General features: G+C 42.2%; 1 protein-coding gene across 1 annotated transcript; it reads left to right on the top strand.

The window, feature by feature from the left end:
- The first annotated feature begins 317 nt into the window (after positions 1 to 317).
- Zcchc18 (zinc finger CCHC-type containing 18) lies at positions 318 to 2,576 on the top strand. Its single transcript, XM_051141612.1, has 3 exons — positions 318 to 469; positions 636 to 777; positions 1,211 to 2,576. Exon 3 carries the CDS (start codon positions 1,332 to 1,334, stop codon positions 2,511 to 2,513), a length of 1,182 nt encoding a protein of 393 aa, XP_050997569.1. The 5' UTR covers positions 318 to 469; positions 636 to 777; positions 1,211 to 1,331; the 3' UTR covers positions 2,514 to 2,576.
- The last annotated feature ends 18,269 nt before the right edge of the window (positions 2,577 to 20,845 follow it).

Below are 20,845 nucleotides of genomic sequence, written 5' to 3' on the forward strand. Positions count from 1 at the left end.
GGCGCCATCCTTTCCCCCTGCAGGCCTGAGAGGCAAGATAGCTAATCGAGGTTCCTGAGCATCCATCGTCCTCTGTCCATCTATGAAATCCAGGTAAAGAAAGGGAGGTGCAGCGGCATAAGGCGGAGATGGGAGGATGAAACCGTAACATTTGGGGCTTCAGAACTGGCAACTTCGAAGCAAGGAAGTGACAACCCTAGTGGCTGGGCTGTACGGTGGGATGAGGTGAGCTTTACTGGACGCTACCCTATGAGTAGGATTTGCCTGGATTGGAGAGGGGATTTTCCCCCCAAAAAGGTAGCAAAGGGCAGAGGGACAGGCATGGTCTGTCTTGAAGCCCCCTTTCTCTCATCTCTTCCTGGATAGAAATACGGAGGTGGTAGGGTATCCGACTTCTCTTCTTTTTCTCCATGGCAGCTCATCAAAGCCGATTTCAGACTTGAATTCTGTGAGGCTGATTGCGGAGCTGGTAGGCCACTGTTTTCCCTTGGTGAAGTGGATTGGGGGAGGGGTGGGCCCTTTGGCTTTTATTCTGAAGGTAGGCCTTTTCCTCCTGGCAACAATGGAGCCAGTGAAGAAACGATGAGACTGCTTCTGACGTCTAAGACCCTTCCCTTCCCTTTGCTGTGGCGCAGTCTAAACCAGAGGCCCAGAGGAACCGGATCTGAGAAGCCTGTGAGCAGAGATCAACCCTACCCAGGACCAAAACTCTCACGGAAAGCACCTGTTGCAGAGGCTGGGCTTGAAATAAAGGTGAAGGCCAGTTTCTGAGCTCTGGTAAGAAACGAGAAAAAGGGTGGGGGTGGGGTGGGAGGGTAGAGGGGTGGGTATGGGACAGGACATTGCTACCTAATATCTTTAAGGCCTTACTCATTTAACATAACTCTGTGAGGTTTATGCTATTGCCTTCTATTTTAAGAGCCTAGTATGGGCTCCAAAGGCTGTTGGAGCTAGAATTCTAAGCAACAGTTGCTGCCTCTCCTAGAGAACAGGCATTGAGGTGGGGTACACTGGGGAGGGAGTAAAAATGACTCTGGCAAACGTCCCCCTAGCACAGAGAAATTTAATTGCTCCTCAAGGTTGTTAAGTGCCAGTTTCTTGCTGAGTAGTTTCAGGGCAGTGGGCAAATATTCAAGACTGTCAAAAAATATGATTAGAGGGTCGTGCACAAGTCCACTGTATTATTGAATCGTTCTTCTTTCTTTTACAGTTCTTAGCCAAACACAAGGAAGATATTGCTGGGGAACGTTTCTTTGGAGGTTTCTGCAAACTGGACTGGTTTTGTTCGCAGAAAGCCCAGCATCTTTTATTCAGATATCCAATTGTCAGGCATGGCTAGCATCCTTGCTCGGATGGGTAACAGTCGCAGGCAGAATGCAGCTTTTCTGCCTTTGGCTCATTCCATGCTGAGGGCCCTGGGGCGGAGTCTTGGTCCTTTGATAGCCAACATGGCAGACAGAAACATGAAGCTGTTCTCTGGGAGGGCAGAGCCAGCCCCGGGGGAAGAAACCTTTGAGAACTGGCTAAGCCAAGTCCATGAGGCCCTGCCAGATTGGCATATGCCTGAGGAGGAAAAACTCAACCGCCTGATGAGAACCCTTAGGGGCCCTGCCCGGGAGGTCATGCGTTTGCTCCAGGCTGCCAATCCCAACCTAAATGTGGCAGAATTTTTGCGGGCAATGAAATTGGTGTTTGGGGAGTCTGAGAGCAGTGTGACAGTCCATGGTAAATTTTTAAACACCCTGCAGGCACAGGGAGAGAAGCCATCCCTGTATGTGATCCGTTTAGAGGTGCAGCTGCAGAATGCGATTCAAGCAGGGGTCCTGGCTGAGAGTGAGGCAAACAGGATTCGCCTGCATCAGCTCCTTGCAGGGGCTGAGCTGAGTAGGGACCTGCGCATCAAGCTTAAGGGTCTTCTCCAAATGCATGCACATAATGAGCAGGAAGACCTTCCTGATTTCCTTGAGTTGATCAGGATGGTAAGGGAAGAAGAAGATTGGGATGACACTTTTCTTCAAAATAAGCGGCCCAGAAGATCTGAGACAATAATGGAGAGGGCAGCCAGCCCTGTAGTATTTCAGGGCTCCCTGCCCATAGTGATTGGCAGCGCTGACTGCAATGTGATAGAGATAGAGGATTCCCAGGATGACTCAGATGAAGACGTGATCCTGGTGGAGTCTGAGGACCCCTCATTCTCATCCCCAGGTGACTCATCTCTCAGAGGCAGAGCCACTACTCAGGATCAAATGCTAGTTATTGAACCCCCCAACAATTTTGGTGATGAGTCTCCTTCCACTAGCAGTGGTTCTGGGCAAAGGAATAACGGGCCTGGGGATCTCAGGAGAACCAGAAAGCGAAAGTACCCAATTCGCTGTCCCCATTGTGGTGAAGAGGGCCATGTGAAAGAAACCTGTGACAATGCCAGCAACAAGGCACAGGTTTTTGAGAATCTGATAGTCACTCTGCAGGAGCTGACTCATATGGAGAGAACAAAATCCTCTGCCCCATACTAAGGCATGAGACTCAGCCCCAGATCAATGTAACTCTCCCCAGAAACCGATTCTGGAGGAACAGTGATGGGGTGGGTAGCTTTCTAACTGAAGGAAGTCATTCAAAACCAGTTTTCTTTGGAGAAGAAAAAGCAGACTCATATACCACGTAACATAAAGGGATGCCCCCACCCCACCCTGCCAATTCCTTGCTCATTCCACAGACTGCTTAATAGCTGTTTCTGTATGTGTCCTTCTCTGGTGGCTTTAATCTGTCCATGAAGTAGTATTTTTTTTTGAACTTTCCAAATGAAATTAAGAAAAAAAATTGAAGTATGCATTACCTGTAAATCTCACCCTGATACAGTCACTGTCACAGCCCTTCGGTGAATGTCCCTTGGTATTTTTCCCTGTACCTGTGTGCTGTTCTATAATATGTATTTTTTCATCAGGCAGATGTTGTGGACTTCTAAATAAATGGATATATAAGCATCTAATTTAATGTCATGCATACAATATTTTGGGGGAAGATAAAAACTGAAACTAATGTTGGCAGCTATAATAGGGGTGTTTTACTTGAGAAGGGAAACAGAAATGAGCTAAGTATCTTTTCAAAGCCTTAGTTCACAGAGCCATCTGTACCAACTAGTTAATATCTCACTGTCCTCAAATATATCTTGAGAAATCTGACCAGGGGCCAAAAGAGGAGCCATCCCTGTGTTTCTGCCTCACCTCTTGATCTGAGATCAGAAGCCAAAAATGAGTTCTGACATCTGTCTTTGGGCATCTTTCTTATGGGTTCACTAGTCTTTACACTGAAAAGACTGATGGAGAGTGATTGCATACAAGGCTGACAGGGAGTGTAATGGATGCCGAGCTAAGGAGCTGAAGCATTTGTAAAAGGTTTATTTTTATTTTGAAGTGTAGGACTTTTTGCCTGCATATATTGAGCCTACAGAGACCAGAAGATGGTGTCAGATTCCCTATAACTGGGGTTTGTAAGCCACCATATGGGTGGGTACTGAGAACTAAATCTAAGTCTTCCAGGGCATAAAATGCTAAGATATCTCTGCAGCCACACTACAAATCTTTTTACACCAATATTGGGTTTGTGCAGGTCTGAGAAGAGGGTGTGCAACAGCAGCAGCAGCAGCTATCGTGTCAAGAGATGTAGAGGCCAGATGCCACATGCAAGCTATGCAGCCTTATCTGGGATGCTGCACCACAGCTTGCCTTAGAGTGCTCCTAGAATCACCCTACTTGGCTCTGCTTGGCCCCCTGGCCTCTTGTCCTGTTCCACCCCTACCCTCACAATAGCATTCTGCACACCCTTTGCTGAAGCCACACCCATTTCTTGGCGATGGGGGAAGGCCCAACCTTCTGTGCTCTGCCCATTGCCACCTCCCTGCTCCCAGCACTTCATGTTGTCCTGAAGCCTCAGAGCCCCCTTTGGCTTCAAGGCCAGAAGGGAAATAAGTAGAAGGGCCTGCGTTCCTGGGATCCCCAGCTGAGAATTTGCCAGGGGCAAAGATTCAAGGGGGGCCATTTCTCGTATCCTTCTGGAATAATTCTGGGCTTCTGGTAGCCACTTCCATATCTCAGCAGCCAAGGGGAGCCTCTCCCCTACCTCTTCCTGCCTAGGTAAGGCATCAGGCCTAGAAAGTCACAGGGTCCTGAAGCTTCTTTCAGGTTTATAGCTCTTTTCTCTAACACTTTCTGAACGTGATTGCCAGATTATAAGATAATATCTGCCTTGGCTGCTCACCTTTTCTGTCTTACTCTGTTTTTGGGTGAATTTCCCCAGGTTTACAGTTTCACTCAGAAAGTAGGTAGTTTTGAAAAGAAATATGTTACATCCCCGTTGCCATCCTTCTCGCTGCAGTTACTTTGGAAATACAGTTCAGACCACTGATGGGAAAACATATTCTGTAACTCATCATCTTAATGTCTCCCTTCCCCAAAGTATGTGAAATTTCATTTTGCCAAAAGAATGCAAAACTGTTCATTTCTATTTTACCTTGTGGGACACTGAATTTTCCTTCATTCAAGAAATACATACAAACTGGGCCTAATGGGGTACATCTTTAATCCAAGTACTTGGGAGGCAAATGCAAGCAAATCTCTATGAGTTCGAGGCCAGCCTGGTCTACAGTCTGGAACTCCAGGACTACACAGAGAAACCCTGTCTCAAATTAAATTTTAAAAATGTACTTTCTCTAACAGATAATACCAAGAGGAGAACACCTGGCACTTCTGCCTTCATGTGTTTGTCCTCCTTTCCTTTGGGTTACCTGTTTACCTCTGCACATAGGCACGTTAGCTGCTCAAGGAGTGCCTCTATGCATCCACCCCTCTTCAAGGCTTAAATGCATAGAGAAGTCAGTGTCCTAAACCTATGGTCACCATGGATTCTAGGAACAACAGAATCTCAAGTAAAGATGCTCCCTCAGATGAGGGCAATTCTCTGTGATGTCATAGCTGCATGACAGTAGAGAAACCAACACCAGTGAACCAGATAGACTCTCTCAAGAAATTACAGCAATAATGACTTTGTCAGACCACCCTGCAGAACTGGGACTGAGGTGCCAAGAGTAACTAGGCCACACTCAGAGGAGGCCTGCTTAATTATGCATACCTCCTGCCCCTCGTCCCAGTCCCCCACTATTTAAACCTAAATTCATGTGGGTACCCAAAAGATGGACTTGGGGGTATCAGTCATTCTTCCCAATGTACTCACATTGAATAACACCTCTCTGTGCATTTCACGATCATGTGTCTAATTGATGTTTTAGGGACAGAGAGGTAGATAGCCTACCCCGTTGAGAAAACCTGTCTTCTTCAGATTCCTCTTGTCTTCTCTGAGCAGCATGGATCCCTTTGGGAGGAGGAGGGCCTTATGACCTACTTATAGGTAATCACAGTTTCTTCATGGCCATGTTCATGACAGAAAGTCAGGGAAAGGTCAGTGCTTCTATGGACCAATTATTTAGTAATGAGACATTTTAGTTTTCTAAGCATGCTATGGCAAAGGAATAATGAGATATGAACCATGGATGAAAACTCAAGTGTGTGTGTGTGTGTGTGTGTGTGTGTGTGTGTGTGTGTGTGTGTGTAAAAAGAATTGTTCATGTTTTAAATAACTTGTTTCCTCTATAACCTTTCATACTCTGATGAATTATTAGACAACATGAAAACTGATATGATTTTTATGTACTGTACCCATAATACACCTCTCTTTTATTGCTCATTTTATTGGAGTCATAAAACTCACATTTTAAACATTTTAGTGTACAATTCAGCGACAATGAGTACATGTTACAAGTATTTCTTAGTTCATGCATTTGTCTTATTTTGGGCTAGTTTTTTCAAAGGCGTATCAAGTCCTTTCTACAACTTGACTTTTATATTGATTTTTCATATCACTTGTTTTGTCTTCCACTCATCTATATAGTCTCTTTTTTCTCTTACTTAAATTATTATATTGAAAATATACTACATTTCTTTTCAATCTTCATTTTACACACAGTATATATACTTTGGCCATAAAATTACCATTGGGGACTGTTTGAATTGCTTGTGTTCTACAAGTGTCAATGAAAGGCAGATTTTTCATTGTTATATAGTTCTACACATTAGTGTTCATTCCCACAGTATTTCATACCATTTTCCAAAATTACATGTTCTACTTTAACTATGGACTCCAGACTCATATAACCCATGGTGTATGCCACACACCAAGTTGGAAGAAAAAATAACTTAAATCGAACAAACTCAAAACAGAATTCTTTTTAAAAATGTTCCCTAGCCTGGAGGAATGGTTTTGCAGCTAAAACCACTGGCTTATCTTGCAGAGGACCCAAGTTTGGTTCCCAGCACTCAAATAAAGCAGTTCATAACTGTTTGTAACTTCAGCTTGAGGGGGGTCTGATGCCTTTTTCTGGCCTCCAAGGGCACTGCATACACATGGTACAGATATAGAGAAGCAACTCATGCATACAAAAGTAAATACAATTTGAATTAATTCTACAGAATCTCTGCTCCTCCATCATTTCCCTTTCAGTTGCTTCTTATTCAGCAAATAGTCCCATAGTTCCCCAGGTGTTCAAGTCAACAAGCTGTTTGCGATGCTGGAGATGACATGAAGGTCTTGTGCATAGACACCTACTCTATCACTGACACCCCCAGCGTTATCTATGAACTCTCCTTTACCTGTTGTCAGCGTGCCCCTTCAGGTATTTCCAACATATTCCATGTCTTTCTACTTTCATTTCCCTCAAACCTCTAATACCCCACAATAACATCTCATCTACCAACCACTCCCAAAAGCACAGTCCATTCTCTTCCATGCCTGACTCAAGATAACACTAAGTCACCTGATTACAGGTATATGAGCATTCTCAACCGCCTTTTATTAGAAGTCAGGTGACTCCCTATTTCTTTGGAATATAGGGCTAATAGTAGGGAAATGCATATCATGGTGACATAAAAATTCTATCATTATTTCTAAAATGTATAACTGCTGTGAAACAAACTATATGGGAAAGCTTGCCCCCCACCTCCAAACATGGAATAGCAATGAGCTCGCCAGATTCAGGGTACCTTTAACAAAAGAAAGGGGGAAGTAAATGGAACTTTCCAGCTCTCCAGAGTTCCATTTGGTGCATATTCTTCAGAATCTGCTTTTATACAAGCACATGTGACAGATCAAGGCAGGGCAGAGACTTTTCCATCTTCTATTCCCACTGAGGCCATTTTAGGCTTGCATAGAATTTGATCTCCTTGATGGAGAATCCTAACTCTGTTCAAGTTACGCAACTCTGTTCAAGAAAAGAGAGATCACAAATTCCCCAGCTAATTTAGCTTCTGTTAACCTGCCTGCTGGTGCATGCCTCCCTCTGGCTACCAGCTTATCTCAGCTTCCGCTAAACTACTTCCTTATGTAAAACCTCCCTCTGCAGCTGCAAAGTGAGATTCAGGATGTGGTTTTTGCCTTTAAGAGCCCCTTGCTTGAAATGCCCAGGGCTACACTTGGGTCCCAAATACTTGAATGGAGTCTTAGAGGCCTGGAATAAAAACTTTCAACTGGCTATAAACTGCATCTGAGTCTCCATCTCTAGTGAGCTCCCTGTAACACAGAGAAATACATATTCTCACACTTTTCGGATAATTGTTGGGCTATGGACATCCCATGATATTGAGATTTTCCTTTGTCCTTTCTACTGTGGTGGAATGGATTGCTTCTGTAATAGTCCTGGCAGGAGCAAAGATTCTAAAAGATACCTGTTTCCCTCATTTTGATTATCCAAGTACTAAGACACCGAACCCAAAGGAAATGAAATTTGCTTAGGAATCTCACGTTGTGGGAAGGAAAAGATTGACGCCTGGGGCTAGCCTATTGAAGAGGGGTAGATGAGCCTAGCTTATTAGGATTGCTAGGATCCAAGCTGTGACCCTAACAACACTGGCAACATCTCCATTGTCCCAAACCTACAGCAAGATCTTATTATCTGTCCCGGCCTATGGCTCTTTGGGCTAGCTATTTGAATTCTATTAACAGTTCCCCCACACTGATATGCAAAAATCATTTTTTACCAAATTATATCCACATTACAATATTAATAAGGGCCATAGTTTACGATGTGTCTATACTGCTTGATTATTTAATTTTTCACATTCAACATTCACAACAAGTTTTTTGAGGCATCTCTCTATTATTGCTTGTGGGTTCACAGATGATGGCTTGAGAGCCCAACAAGTAAATATGAGGGGAAAGTGAAGGGCAAAGTAAACATGTCAGAGGCAGGGCTCAAACCTGCATTGCCTCTTTAAATCTTCACAATGATTTGAGTGAGCTATCATCACAAATGAGCAAATGAAGGGCTGCAGTATTCCCAGACCCAGCAGCATTTCTACTCTAGTCTAAGATAAAGTTACTCAGATTTTTCTAAGAATAATTCCTTTACTTAGATTTTTCTAAGTACAACAGTTCCTGTAAAACTTTGATGAAAATAAATTAGCAACACTTTTTACTGGAGATGCATATATTGTTCACTAATTAGAACACTCAATAGCTCAAAGTAAAGGAGGCAGACGCAAAATGAAGGCAAAAATGCCACACTAGCACCCTGCTTCTGTATAGCATGGTGGCACACACCTAAATTCTGGAACTCAGGAGACTGAGACAGGAAGTCTGCCATTAGCTCAAGGTCACCCTGGGTTACACAGCAAATTAAAAGACAGTCTGTACTACTTACTGAGACTATATCTTAAAAGAGAGCATGTAAGATACTAAAGGTGTCATATTTCCTCAAAATTATCTCTGTATAAGTTTATGTGTATAAGTAGTTTAATATAATTACTATCAAAACCTTGCTAAGATTTCTCATAGATATATTCAAGCTTATTCTAGAACATATAAGGAAAAGTAAAGAAATAAGAATAGCCAAAACATTTTTTGAATGAACGAACTAGGCATAACTGCATTATTGGAATATTAACATTTATTATATAGACAGAGTCCATTGAGATTGTCCTACTGGGATAGCATAAGATACAAACCAGAAATGAATAGAGAGCCCATAAAGAGATAAACAGAAATACACTCACCTGGCAGTTGATAAATGGAAGAAGGAAACATAAAGACACAAATGCTGGTGCTCCTCTGAGTTTCTCCTTTTACTCAGTCTGGGACCTCAGCTCACAGGATGGCAAAGCCTTTACTTAAGACGAATTTTCCCTTCTAAGATAAATGCCTTAGAACTGCATTTAAACACAAGCAGAGCACTCTTCTAGGTGATTCTTAATCTCATTAAATTGGCAGCAAAAATTAATCATTACAGTTTCACCTCCTGCCAACCTGCCAACCAAACCCATCACCTTAGTATTCCACCCTGGTTCCTAAGGTAGCAAGTTCATCTCATAATGCAATCGATCTATAGCTAAAAGCCCCCATAGTCTTTAACAGTTACAATGCTGCTCAAAAATTCAAAGTCTCTTCTGAGACTCAAGACCATCTCTTAATTTTGAGCACCTAGAAACTCAAAATATAAGTTGAACACTTCTAATAACAAAGAATAAACATCTACATTCCAAAGAGGAAAAAAATAACAGCAAGGAACATCAAGGAAAAGGTGGATTAAAGCAAAACAAAACCCCAGAAGAAGGACCACCTATCTTATAGCTCCAGATCTAGCATGTAGAGCTCAGGACGGAATCATCTGAGCTCGACCTTTAGTCAGCACCAGCACTCCAGTTCTGCCACCTACAGCACACGTGACTTCTGGCTTGCACTTCCTCAACTTTGTTCTTGCAGCTTTCCTTAGTGGATAAGCATAGTTCTAGAGCCTCTAACAACTGGGTCCCTCCACTGTACCTTGGGATTCACCTTCCCAGCTCCATACAATGGCTTCTCTGGGAATCTAACAATGTCACTGGTGCCCAGACTCAGAGGCTTTCTGTAACCCTAGAACAAGTTATGACTCACTCATACTTGCTTCTTCTATGCCTGCAAAAGCAGAGCCCCAGTGAGTGCTTATGCTGAACTCTGCTTCTAGCTTGAGATGTAACCTGATCCTATTAGATCACAGAGCGCCTTTGATGTTGACCATGAGGAAATATTTCCCTGTGCATCCGTTCTGGAGCAAGGAACCACTGTAATGATGTGCTTGGGTTAGGCGCTCTTTTCCTTGCCACACTGCACATTTCCCCATTTTTCTGCTTTACTTGTTGTTCCTTCTCACTATAATGGAATCCCAGCCTGAATGCTAGCCTGTCTTGAATTTTCCTCTGCTTAACAAATTAGTCCATTACTTTTTTGCCCTTTACTTTTGAATTCAGTTTCACAAGTTCTCTGGAATGGGCAAAACGAGGCCATCTAAGAAGCATGTATTTTTAAATTAGAATTCAATCAAAGTAAAACTCCTCGTTCTATAAAAGACTCAGAACAAAAACCTAAGCTATAGAGTAGGAGAACAGTTTTAAAAATATGTAACAACATATTGGTATTTAAAATATTACTCTCGTACATACAGTCAATAAAAGTCCCATGAAAATCTCAACAATGTTCTCCACAGAACTAGAAAAAAATCTAAAATTCCTATGGAAGCAGCAAAGACCTTGAATTGGCCAAGGAAATCTTGAGCAGAAAGAACAGTGCTCAAAGTGTCCCAATATCTAATCTGAAATTATGCCACAAGGCCACAGTAACAAAAGCAGTACAACGCCAACGCGGACTAAAAGAGGGGCCCCATAAATAAAACCACGCAGCTACAACCACTTCATTTTCAACAAAGGAGCAAAAAACATACAACAAATAGTGCTGGGGAAACTAAATCAAAGAAAGAAACCATATGCATGTCTCACACTGGACAAAAAAATAAAAAGTAATTTAGCTTGCATCAATTCTGAAACCACAGGAGAAAAACATAAGGGGCCATATTTCAAGAGACAGCCATACATTCTAGCAGGGGAAGCTTCTTGCCTATATTGCAGCAGGAGTGGCTCAGTGCGGCAGAGCGGATGCTATGTCGTATATGGCAAAGAGCTGGAGTTGTAGCTGAGCAAAGTCAAAGCCCAGAAAGGCAAACAAGCATCACGGAGCTCCTGTAATACCAGTGTGCTTCAGTGCTCTCTCTTTTTTGGTTTTACTTTTGCTTTGCTTTGTTTTTTAAGATTTAAGCGTAAGAAAGAACTTTTCAAAAGGGATTCAATTATCACAGGCAATAATCCCAAGAATTCACAAGTGAGATGTTGTAAAATTATAAAGCTTCTACACATCAAAGGACAAATTCTATAGACAGCCTATAGGACGGGAGAAAAAAATGTTGCCAGCCATACATACAAGAGGAGACTGATTATCCAGAATCTACAAAGAACTCCAGAAAATAAAATCCAGAAATACAGGGCAAGTGAACTGAACAAACAATTACCAAAAGAAGAAATAAGATGGTTGTGGGACAGGACCCTGACTCTCACCCTTGCTGAGGCTTGTGTGTGTAGTTAATGTTGCCAGAGGAAGAAGAGAGTTCTCAGCATGTAGCCACTGGCAGGTACTCATGCTCTGCAAACAAACTCTCGCCAATGTTCCTGTAAAGAACCCTAATAAAACTCACAGAGTCACATATGAAAATGGAAAGAAAGGCCCAGGAGGAGGGTGAGTAGAAATGTAGTGGGACAAAAGATGGGACTAGCGTAAATATAATCCAAATATATTATGTACATGTGTGAAAATTTTTATAGTAAATCCCTCACTATATATAAACAATATATGACAATAACACTTTAAAAAGAGACTATGAATGAGAAAAAGAGGCTTGAAGGAAGGAAGATGAAGAGTATAATAGAATACTAAGCTATGAGAGTTGAAAATGGAGGACTGGATGGAGGGTATAAGTGGGGGTGAGGGAGATTGGGCAGGAATATCAACAAAACCAAGCTGCTCTGAAATACCCTAATGAAAAGTTTATTAAAAAACTAAATTAAAGGACTAGCAAGATGACTGAGATGGTAAAAGCACTTGCTGCCAAGACTAGCAATCTGAGTTCAAACTCCGGGACCCACATTAGGAGAGAAGTGATTTGCCTCAATTATCCTGACCTCAATATGTATTCAATGTATGTATGTATGCAGACATGCACACATGAACTCAGAGAAAATACACAAATAAATTAATCAATAACATTTAAAAACTAAATAACTTAAAAGTTCAATATCCTTGCCAGGTGATGCTGGTGCATACCTTTAATCCCAGCAATTGGGAGATAGAGGCAGATGGATATCTGTGAGTTCGAGGCCAGCCTGGTCTATAGAGTGAGTTCCCTGACAACCAGAGCTACACACAGAGAAAACGTGTCTCGAAAAACAAAGGAAAAAGTTCAATATCCCTAGCAATCAGAGAAACACAAATAAGAACTGTACTGAGGCTGGGGTGGCAGTTCAGCCAGTAAAGCAAATGCTGCAACCTGAACTCCCTAAGGACTCATGTAAAAAAGCCAGCACAGTGGCATGTGCTTGCAATCTCAGAGCTCTGTGGAAGCAGATAGGAGGATCGCTGGGGCTCGAGTGGGGAGCTAAAGGCTCACTGGGACGGCCTATCTCACAAAAGATGGACAGCATGAAAGGTGGAATGAGAATGGGCCCCACAGGCTCATATTTAAGTGCTTGGTCCCCAGTTTGCAGAAGAGTATTGGGGAGCATTAGGAAGTGTGGCTTTGTTGGAGGAGGTGTGTCACTGGGGGTGGGCTTTGAGGTCTCAAAAGCCTATGCCAAGGCCCCCTCCTTCCCTTCCTGTCTCTCTTTTCCCTTGCTTTTTTGGATAATATGTAAGCTCTTAGCTACTGCTCCAGTGCCATGCCTGCCTGCTGTCATGCTTCCTTCATGATGCAACTGTCATCAAGTCCCTGTTCTTTCATAAGTGGCCTTGTTCATGGTGTCGCTTCACAACAATAGAACAGAGAGTAAGACAGAGACAATGTAGAAATCACCCAATGTTGACCTCCTGCCTACACACACTCACACAGAGAAGCATATATGTGCCTGGGCATGCAGGTATGCACACAAATGGCATGCTCTTGCATACACATGGACACATACATACACAGACCATATACCCCCAAAATAAATAAATACAGCATTTCATCGCTTTTCTGAGCAGCATCATGTAACAGGTTGACAACTGTTTTCTTTTTCTAGATTTACAAGTGTTGATTTATTACTTCAAACATCCCTAACATTATAGCTTATGCTGAAATGAAGCTCATCTAACACATACATGGTCTCCGTAAGACACAGCACAGCTTTCTGGCATTAGCATTATTTTAGTGGCTACTTTAAGCAATGAAATCACCAAAAGGGGCAAAAGGGCAGCATTAAAATGACCATGAAAGGGACACTTAAGAGTGTGATAACAGATATGAGAAAAGCAGTGTGTTCCCTATTCTATTTCATCTAGAACATCTAGTGCTTGGCCCTCTGTGCAAGTCTATGAACTACCATGAAAGTACTGGAAGTTCCAACGACGAAAGTACAGATACATTTTAGCAAACAGCCAAGTTATAAATATGAAATTTTAAAATGAGGATCGATTATAGATATAATAAAATATATGAACCATTAAAGTTATGAGCAAAAACTTGCTAAATATTTATCTTTAAAAATTTTTATCAACAGGTCCTCCCTGCATCTCAGGCTGCTCTGAAACTCACTGTGTAGCACAGGCTGGCAGTGCAATTATCCTGCCTCTCCCTCCCTTGTATAGAACTTACAGGTCTTAGCATCCACAACGGACTTTTTGATTTTTAAGAAATGAGTAATTATTGAAGATCGATATATGTAGGTTCATTGTGCTAGCTTGTCCAATTTTATGTATGGTTACGATTTTCTGTAATAGGTGATTTTAGAGAGGTTTATTGTTACACTGAATTGCTTTTCCACTTTCCCTTGACACATCTTTTCCTTATTAGTATGTGGAAGTCTGAGGATAACAAAGGGAAAGTCAACATGCTTTTATGACACAGTTAGTTACCACTAGCCAACCTAGAGCCTCTATTATTCTGAAAGACCACCAAGCCCAGAGCAGCTCAACTCTGTGGAGGTATGGTTTTAATATGCAGAGATGGCATTAGCAGAAGATAATCCAGTTGCTAGTCCACAGGTATAGATACCAGTTACATCCTGGCTTCTCAGCAATCCTGATAAGGTGCACATCAACCATTCCTGGGATGCCAATTAATTTCTACTAAACCTTTATACAGTCTCCTAACTCTAGTACATGGGGCAGCTTCATATTTTAAAGACTTATGGGAGAGCAAGCACCTTTTGCTTTAGAGGCTGGAGTATACTACCATTCTCATAGCCGAGATCACTTCCATCAGCAGTTTGGATCTCATTTCTTAGATACCTCACACATCAGCTGTGTTCTCCCTCTTTTGTATCCTCCTCCTAGCTTTTCCCTATTAACATAGACACATTTCCAAGCACCTACCATCATTACAGGAAAGTTCCCTATTAATATGTACACATTCCCAAATATGTACCATCATTATAAAAATCCCCTTAGGGTCTGGAGAGATGGCTCAGCAGTTAAGAACACTGTCTGCTCTTCTGGAGGACCCAGGTTTGATTCCTAGCACCTACACAATGGCTCACAAATAGCTGTAATTCCAGTACTAGAGAACTCAACACCATCTTTTGGCCTCTGCAGGCACTAGGCATACATGTAGCGTACACACATACATCCAGGCAAACACCTATGCACTAAAATAAACATAACACCATAAATAAACACATTACGCCAAAGTACCATTTAAGAAAACACTCCCTTAGCTGCATTAAGCTTGCAGCTGCGGCTATCAGGTCATTCCATTACACTCTCATCACTTCTATGTCCCAGTCATACACTGATGTAGAATAAATCACTCCCTAAGTCGGGGCTCAAAACAATGATCTTACTATTCTCATGATTGTGAAGGTGAGGAACTTGGATGGAATTTACTATAAAACTACTTTGCTGTCTTTCTATGAGGCCACTCCATGGTTCTCAGCTGGGAGGTAGCTGGTCTACAGGGACCTTGATGACCTCATTCACATGCCTGTTCAGACCTGGAAATCTGGGCTTAGCTGGGGTGCTCTCTCTCCATGTCATCTCAGGGCTCCTCCACTTGTTCGGGTTAGCAAAGTGGCTAGACTTCCTATATGGCTGTTCCTGGCACCAAAAGGCCAAAGCAAAAGTTGTGAGGCATTTTACAACCTACTGTTTTTTCTTAAACGGCTTTGGAAAACTTCATACATAAGTACTGTCCCTCCTCTTTCGTCCCAGCCCTGTTCCCCCTTCCCAATTCACAGCCTCTCCTTTAATTATCATCATATGTATATTCATATGGATGTGTATATGTACACATTTATATAACCTACTGAGTCTATTTGGCTTTACTTGCATGTATGTGTCCCTAGGACTGACCACTTGGGATTGGATGATTTCTATGAAAGCTAATCCCTAGAGAAAACCAATTCACCCTATCTCAGCAGCCACTGGCCACTTGTAGCTCATGATCTAGGGGTGGGACTATGTAGAGTTTCCTCTATTTGTAGTGGCATGTCAACTGGTGCTTTCATTATGCTGGTCATGTTCACACACACATAGTGCTGACAGGTCATGGATACACTTTCCTCTGTCATGTGTATGGGACACTATATAACAGCAGGTATCCTGGTCCTATGGTACAGTCTTCCCACCTCCTCTTCTGTGATTTTTTCCCTCAGCCATAGATGTAGGGTTCCATTCCAGATGTATCAGTTGCAGTTGGCTATGCCACAGACACTTATTCTTTGCATTCTGACCAGTTGTGTATCTCTATGTTAATCTCTATCTGTTGTAAAAAGAAGTTTTGTTTATTTACTTGTGTGTGTGCGCATGTGTGCACATCCATACGTGTACAGACAAGGTCTCACTATGTAGTGCTAGCTGGCCTGGAGTTCAGTATGTAGACCAGATTTGCCTGGTCTAATAAAGATTCACCTGCCTTTGCCTCCAAGTGCTGGGATTAATGAAATGCACCACCACACCTGAATAAAGGGTACTTTCCTGAGAGATACGAGCTACACTTATAGTTAAACAAACAGCATCACTTCCATACATACTTTCAGCTAAAACTACTTATAGGAAATTTGAGAGTAAGGGACCACACAGGGCGATGGCTAGTGGGAAGAACAATTAGTGAGGGCAACATGATGCAGTTTACCACCCCTATGAACTCCTTAAACCACTGCAAAATGATTGTGCTTTCTGCCACTGTACTCAAACTACAAATGTGAGACGACAATAAGCCCTTTGCTGTTAGATCTGGTATATGCCTTACAATCTTGATTTTATAGAATTGGATGCTACTGAACATCAATAGGTTGAAAATCTCCTTTACTTTTACACAGAACCTTTTCTAATTTATCTTTTATTTTTATAGCTACTTCTCAATTTCCTAAACTGATCTATTTATTCTTCTCTCCCCTTTAAGCTTTGTCATCATTTCTCTTCTCATTTGGCACATTCTATCTGGCCATCTCGTCCATACCCACAGCCTTTTATCACTTCTCCACTGGTCCTTCCCCAATGTATATCTCTATCTCAGAGTCCTCTCCAGTTTTCCAAACTGCTGTACATTTTATCTAGATGCCTCACAGATATTTCACACAGGGCCAAAGCTGAAACATCTTCTCCCTTAAACTTGTTTTCTTTTTCTTATACTTTTGATCCTACACTTCCCATATGCCTAGGTGGCCACAGGAGAAACTTGGGTTTCATTCTTAATATTACCTTTCCCTATATGCATTGTGTCACTCCTCCCTATTTAAACATCTTATCTATTTATCCCCTCCATTCTGTCATAGACACCAGTACTGGCAGGTGTGTGGAGGTCTTGTCTATCCATCTGACCTACAGACTGTGTGGAAATTAGTTTACTATAAAAAGTTTAACATTGCTTTTTAAAATTCAGGGATATTAGGGCAGGGGATACTTGATCCCCGAAGCTCCTAATGGGAGAGATACTCTGGTTACTTGTAGTGGAATTTTACCGGTTTATGGTGAGGCTATTTGAATTCGTGAGAACTCCCCTCCAAATGGACAATTACCAAGCTTCTATTGATCTAAGAATGCCAACTGAAAATGTTAGCTTTATCTTACAGGCTTATGAACCCTGTCTGTATCAAGTCACATCAGCTGAATCAAACATGGAGATCCTAGATGTTCTGGGGTTACTATTGCTGTCATGAAACACCATGGCCAAAGAAATTTGGGGCAGAAAGGGGTTTACTTGGCTTATCTTTCCATATTGCTGCTCATCTCTAAGGAAGTTAGGACAGGAACTTAAACAGGGCAGGAACCTGAAGGCAGGAGCTAATGCAGAGGGCATGAGGTGTGCCGATTACTGGCTCACTCAGCCTGCTTTCTTATAGAGCCCAGGACCACCAGCCCAGGGATGGTACCACCCAACATGGGCTAGGCTCTCCCCCATTGATCATTAATTAAGAAAACACTTCATGGATGGTTTTTATAGAACCATTTTCTCAATTGAAAATTCTTCCTCCCTGATGACTCTAGCTTGTGTCAAGTTGACATTAAACCAGCCAGTACACTAGGTATACATTTTTGCTGCACCACCAGAGTATTCATGCTATATGTACCACAGGTTATGTAACAGTCCACACAGGTTGTGATTTCTACTTAGTACCCAAGTAGCTCCCATAAAACTGACCTTTATTCAGATATAACAACTGTAGACTCTAGAGAAAAAATATTTTTAAAAAATTTTTCATCTAAGTATTGACAAGTAACCTGAAGCACCAAGAAACTGAAATTAAACTGGCATTTCAACTCAAAGGCCAGAAGTAAATAAGATCCCCATTTTTAAGGCTTTTAGCCACAACATAACCTTAAGTCATACTCCTGACTGGTGGCTTAAATTGAATCTTACAGGCTTGAAGAGCAGACGACAGAGGTCAGGGTTTTCGTACCCAAAGTGTGCAGGGTACAATCCTGGAATGGAGAGAGCCTGACAGGGAGGGCCCAATTCTGTATAGAAACTGCCCAGGATTCCTGCTGGCCTCTGAATTATGCACATGTAGCACCATCTCTAAGTAGCCCAGATAACACTAAATGAACTCATTTCCAGCTGTTCTTCATAGGGGCTGAGAGTGCTATCTGAGCTGAGTTCACAAGACAGAAACAGAGACAGGCTGAGGGGGGGAGGGATGAAGAGATGGAACGAGATGGGGGGGAGGAGGGAGAAACTGAGATTACTTAGGTACCTAACACAAACAGGAGCATGCTCTTTTTCCCCAATTAAGCCAGGGAAAGAGAAAGCAAAAGAAGAATTCTGACTGTCCTACATCACATAGCTATACACTAACCAATCAAATCACTGGGACTAGGCAGACCAGACAGTGTGATTGGAAACCACCCTCAGTGTGTAAAAGTATTACCCCAGGCTTGACCACTGCAATTCAATCCCCAGGACACACATGGTGGAAGGAGAGGAAAACCTGCAATGGTAAAAAAGAGAGAACTGACTTCCACAAGTTGTTTTCTATCTTTGCCTATACAGACACACAAATCAACAAAAATATAATTGAAGTTTCAAGTCTAACAGGATTCCTATGTTTTCAACTTTAATTAATGGATTACATGCTCCAGACAACCCTCTAGGTAATGGCAGAGTCCTGGATTATCTTTTAGAGCAGAGCCAGCTAGGTATCCCTCTTTGTCTGTTCTCTTTCCTCATCTCGCATTTTGATGCTTACAATGTGACTGTGAGACTGCAGTTGTTTCTAGCATCCTGAGGACAAATACCACATTGTGGAGATGATGGGATAGTAGACCCTTAAAGAATAAAATAAAACTCCATCCTGTTCAACCCACTATGCTTTTGATATCTGGCAACTTATACCCGAGCCTACTAACTCCTAACATCCCCCTTTCCCACGGATAATCACAGAAAAACAATGCAGTCCATATAAATGGATGTTAGAGCCAGGCCTAGAAACACAGGCCTGTCACTCCAACTACTTGGAGGACTGAGGCAGAAGGATAGCAAGTTGAAGGCCTGCTTAGTTACAGCACAAATTCAAGGTCAGCCTATGGTAGTTAGTGAGATCTTTTCTATAAATAAATAAATAAATAAATAAGAGATGCGGATATGGGCAGCAGTGGAGTATCTGTGGAAGGCAACAGCTTTAATCTACTGGAGGAAGGGGGGAGGTGACAGTTGGTCAAACCACCAGAGTTTGGAATAAAGGCTCTTTCAATTACTGTTCATCAAATATCTCTATCTAAATGTTCCTGTTTTATCATGCACAAATGACATTAATGATGCTTATCTATATCGTAGGTTTGCTGTGAGGATTAACAAGATAATTTAAGTGGTTATATGGCTCACTGAGTGTTCACTATTGCTTTTAGGGCTTGCCAATTTTATCTGCTACAGATCTTCAAAGATGGTACCTCTCCATACAACCTAAATGCTCCTCAACTTCATTTTGATGATTTCTGTCTCCACTCCCACTCCTCAACCTTTGTGAAAACTTGCTTCTGACCAGGTTATTCCCATCTAAGAACCATATCTACAGAATATAGCCCAGAGTCCTTTAGTCTGATAACCAACCTCTTTTGGATGAGGACCAAACTAATCCTTCTGGCCTTACCTCCTGCCACAACTGATCTCAGCTGTACATGGGACCTTTCCTTACCATCTCAGCTGACTACCAAGTGTCACATGCTCATGTTTGTTCTTGCCTGGAGCCTCTCCTCCTTTGGCTGCAACGATACTATACTATCTTGGCTTTCCTCTAATTTCTCCAGACATTCCTTTTCTAGCTTCCTCTAGGGCTTCTCAGTCTTTAGTTAACTGGCTGCTACATGTAAGAGTTCCTTAAAGCCTCATGTCCTGCCTCATGACATAACCTGTCTGTGAATGAGAGTCTAGTTTTGAGCCCCCGCTTATGTACTTAAGACTCCCCAGTTTTCACTCCTGACTTCTCTGTAAGTTCTGATCTCCCAAATACTGATAGATGACAAATTCCTAGCAGTCACCTTAACCTTAGCATGGCCTAAGCTGATCTCCCTAATTCACACCTGCTTCCCCATCCTGCTTTTCATCTTCAAGAGGCATCACTATTACCCAAGCCTGAAGCTCTTCATTCTCCAAGTAGAAAAGGGTCCCAGATTGTGACAAATTGCCTTCTCAGTAACTCTCCATTCTGTCTTGTCTTCATACTCACTGTCATCACCCTAGTTCTGACCTTCATCCTCTCTACTGTGAATTCTGCAACAGGCTCCTCCCTGTTTCCAATCTGCCATGTTTCCAAAACAACTAGCAACCTTTATCTACCTCCAGTGAAAGCCTTATCATGGCATTAGCCATGCTACAAAAATTTCACTAGGTCTCACTCCCAAGTTAGAGAAAAGTACACTGCTTCCTACGACGTACCAGTAGCTATGCTAGGTAGAAGAAATGCAGTGTTGAAGATGAAATGTTCCCTGCCTTTAAGTGAAATTGTCAACAATCTGAGAGGACAGATGCATAAGCACACTAATAACAAGACTTGGGATGCCTACACTTAAGAGAGCGTTGGAGTAAGAAAGGATGAACTCCTTGAAGACAAACACTATGGCTTCCTAAAATCTGTGGCCTCAACAGAAGGACTCACTGACTGAGCAGAGATACTTAAGCTATATGCGCGTCTCTGACCCTGAGCTTCTAGCCACATAAAATGCCTCATAGCTCACACTTCAAGTGAAGCCAGTGTACAAACCTTGTGAGTGAAATAAGCCAACTGAAAACTTTAAATGACACAACCAAGTAAGTCTG

Source organism: Acomys russatus, chromosome X (genome assembly GCF_903995435.1).
Source record: "Acomys russatus chromosome X, mAcoRus1.1, whole genome shotgun sequence".
In the NCBI taxonomy this organism is placed as follows: Eukaryota; Metazoa; Chordata; class Mammalia; order Rodentia; family Muridae; genus Acomys; species Acomys russatus.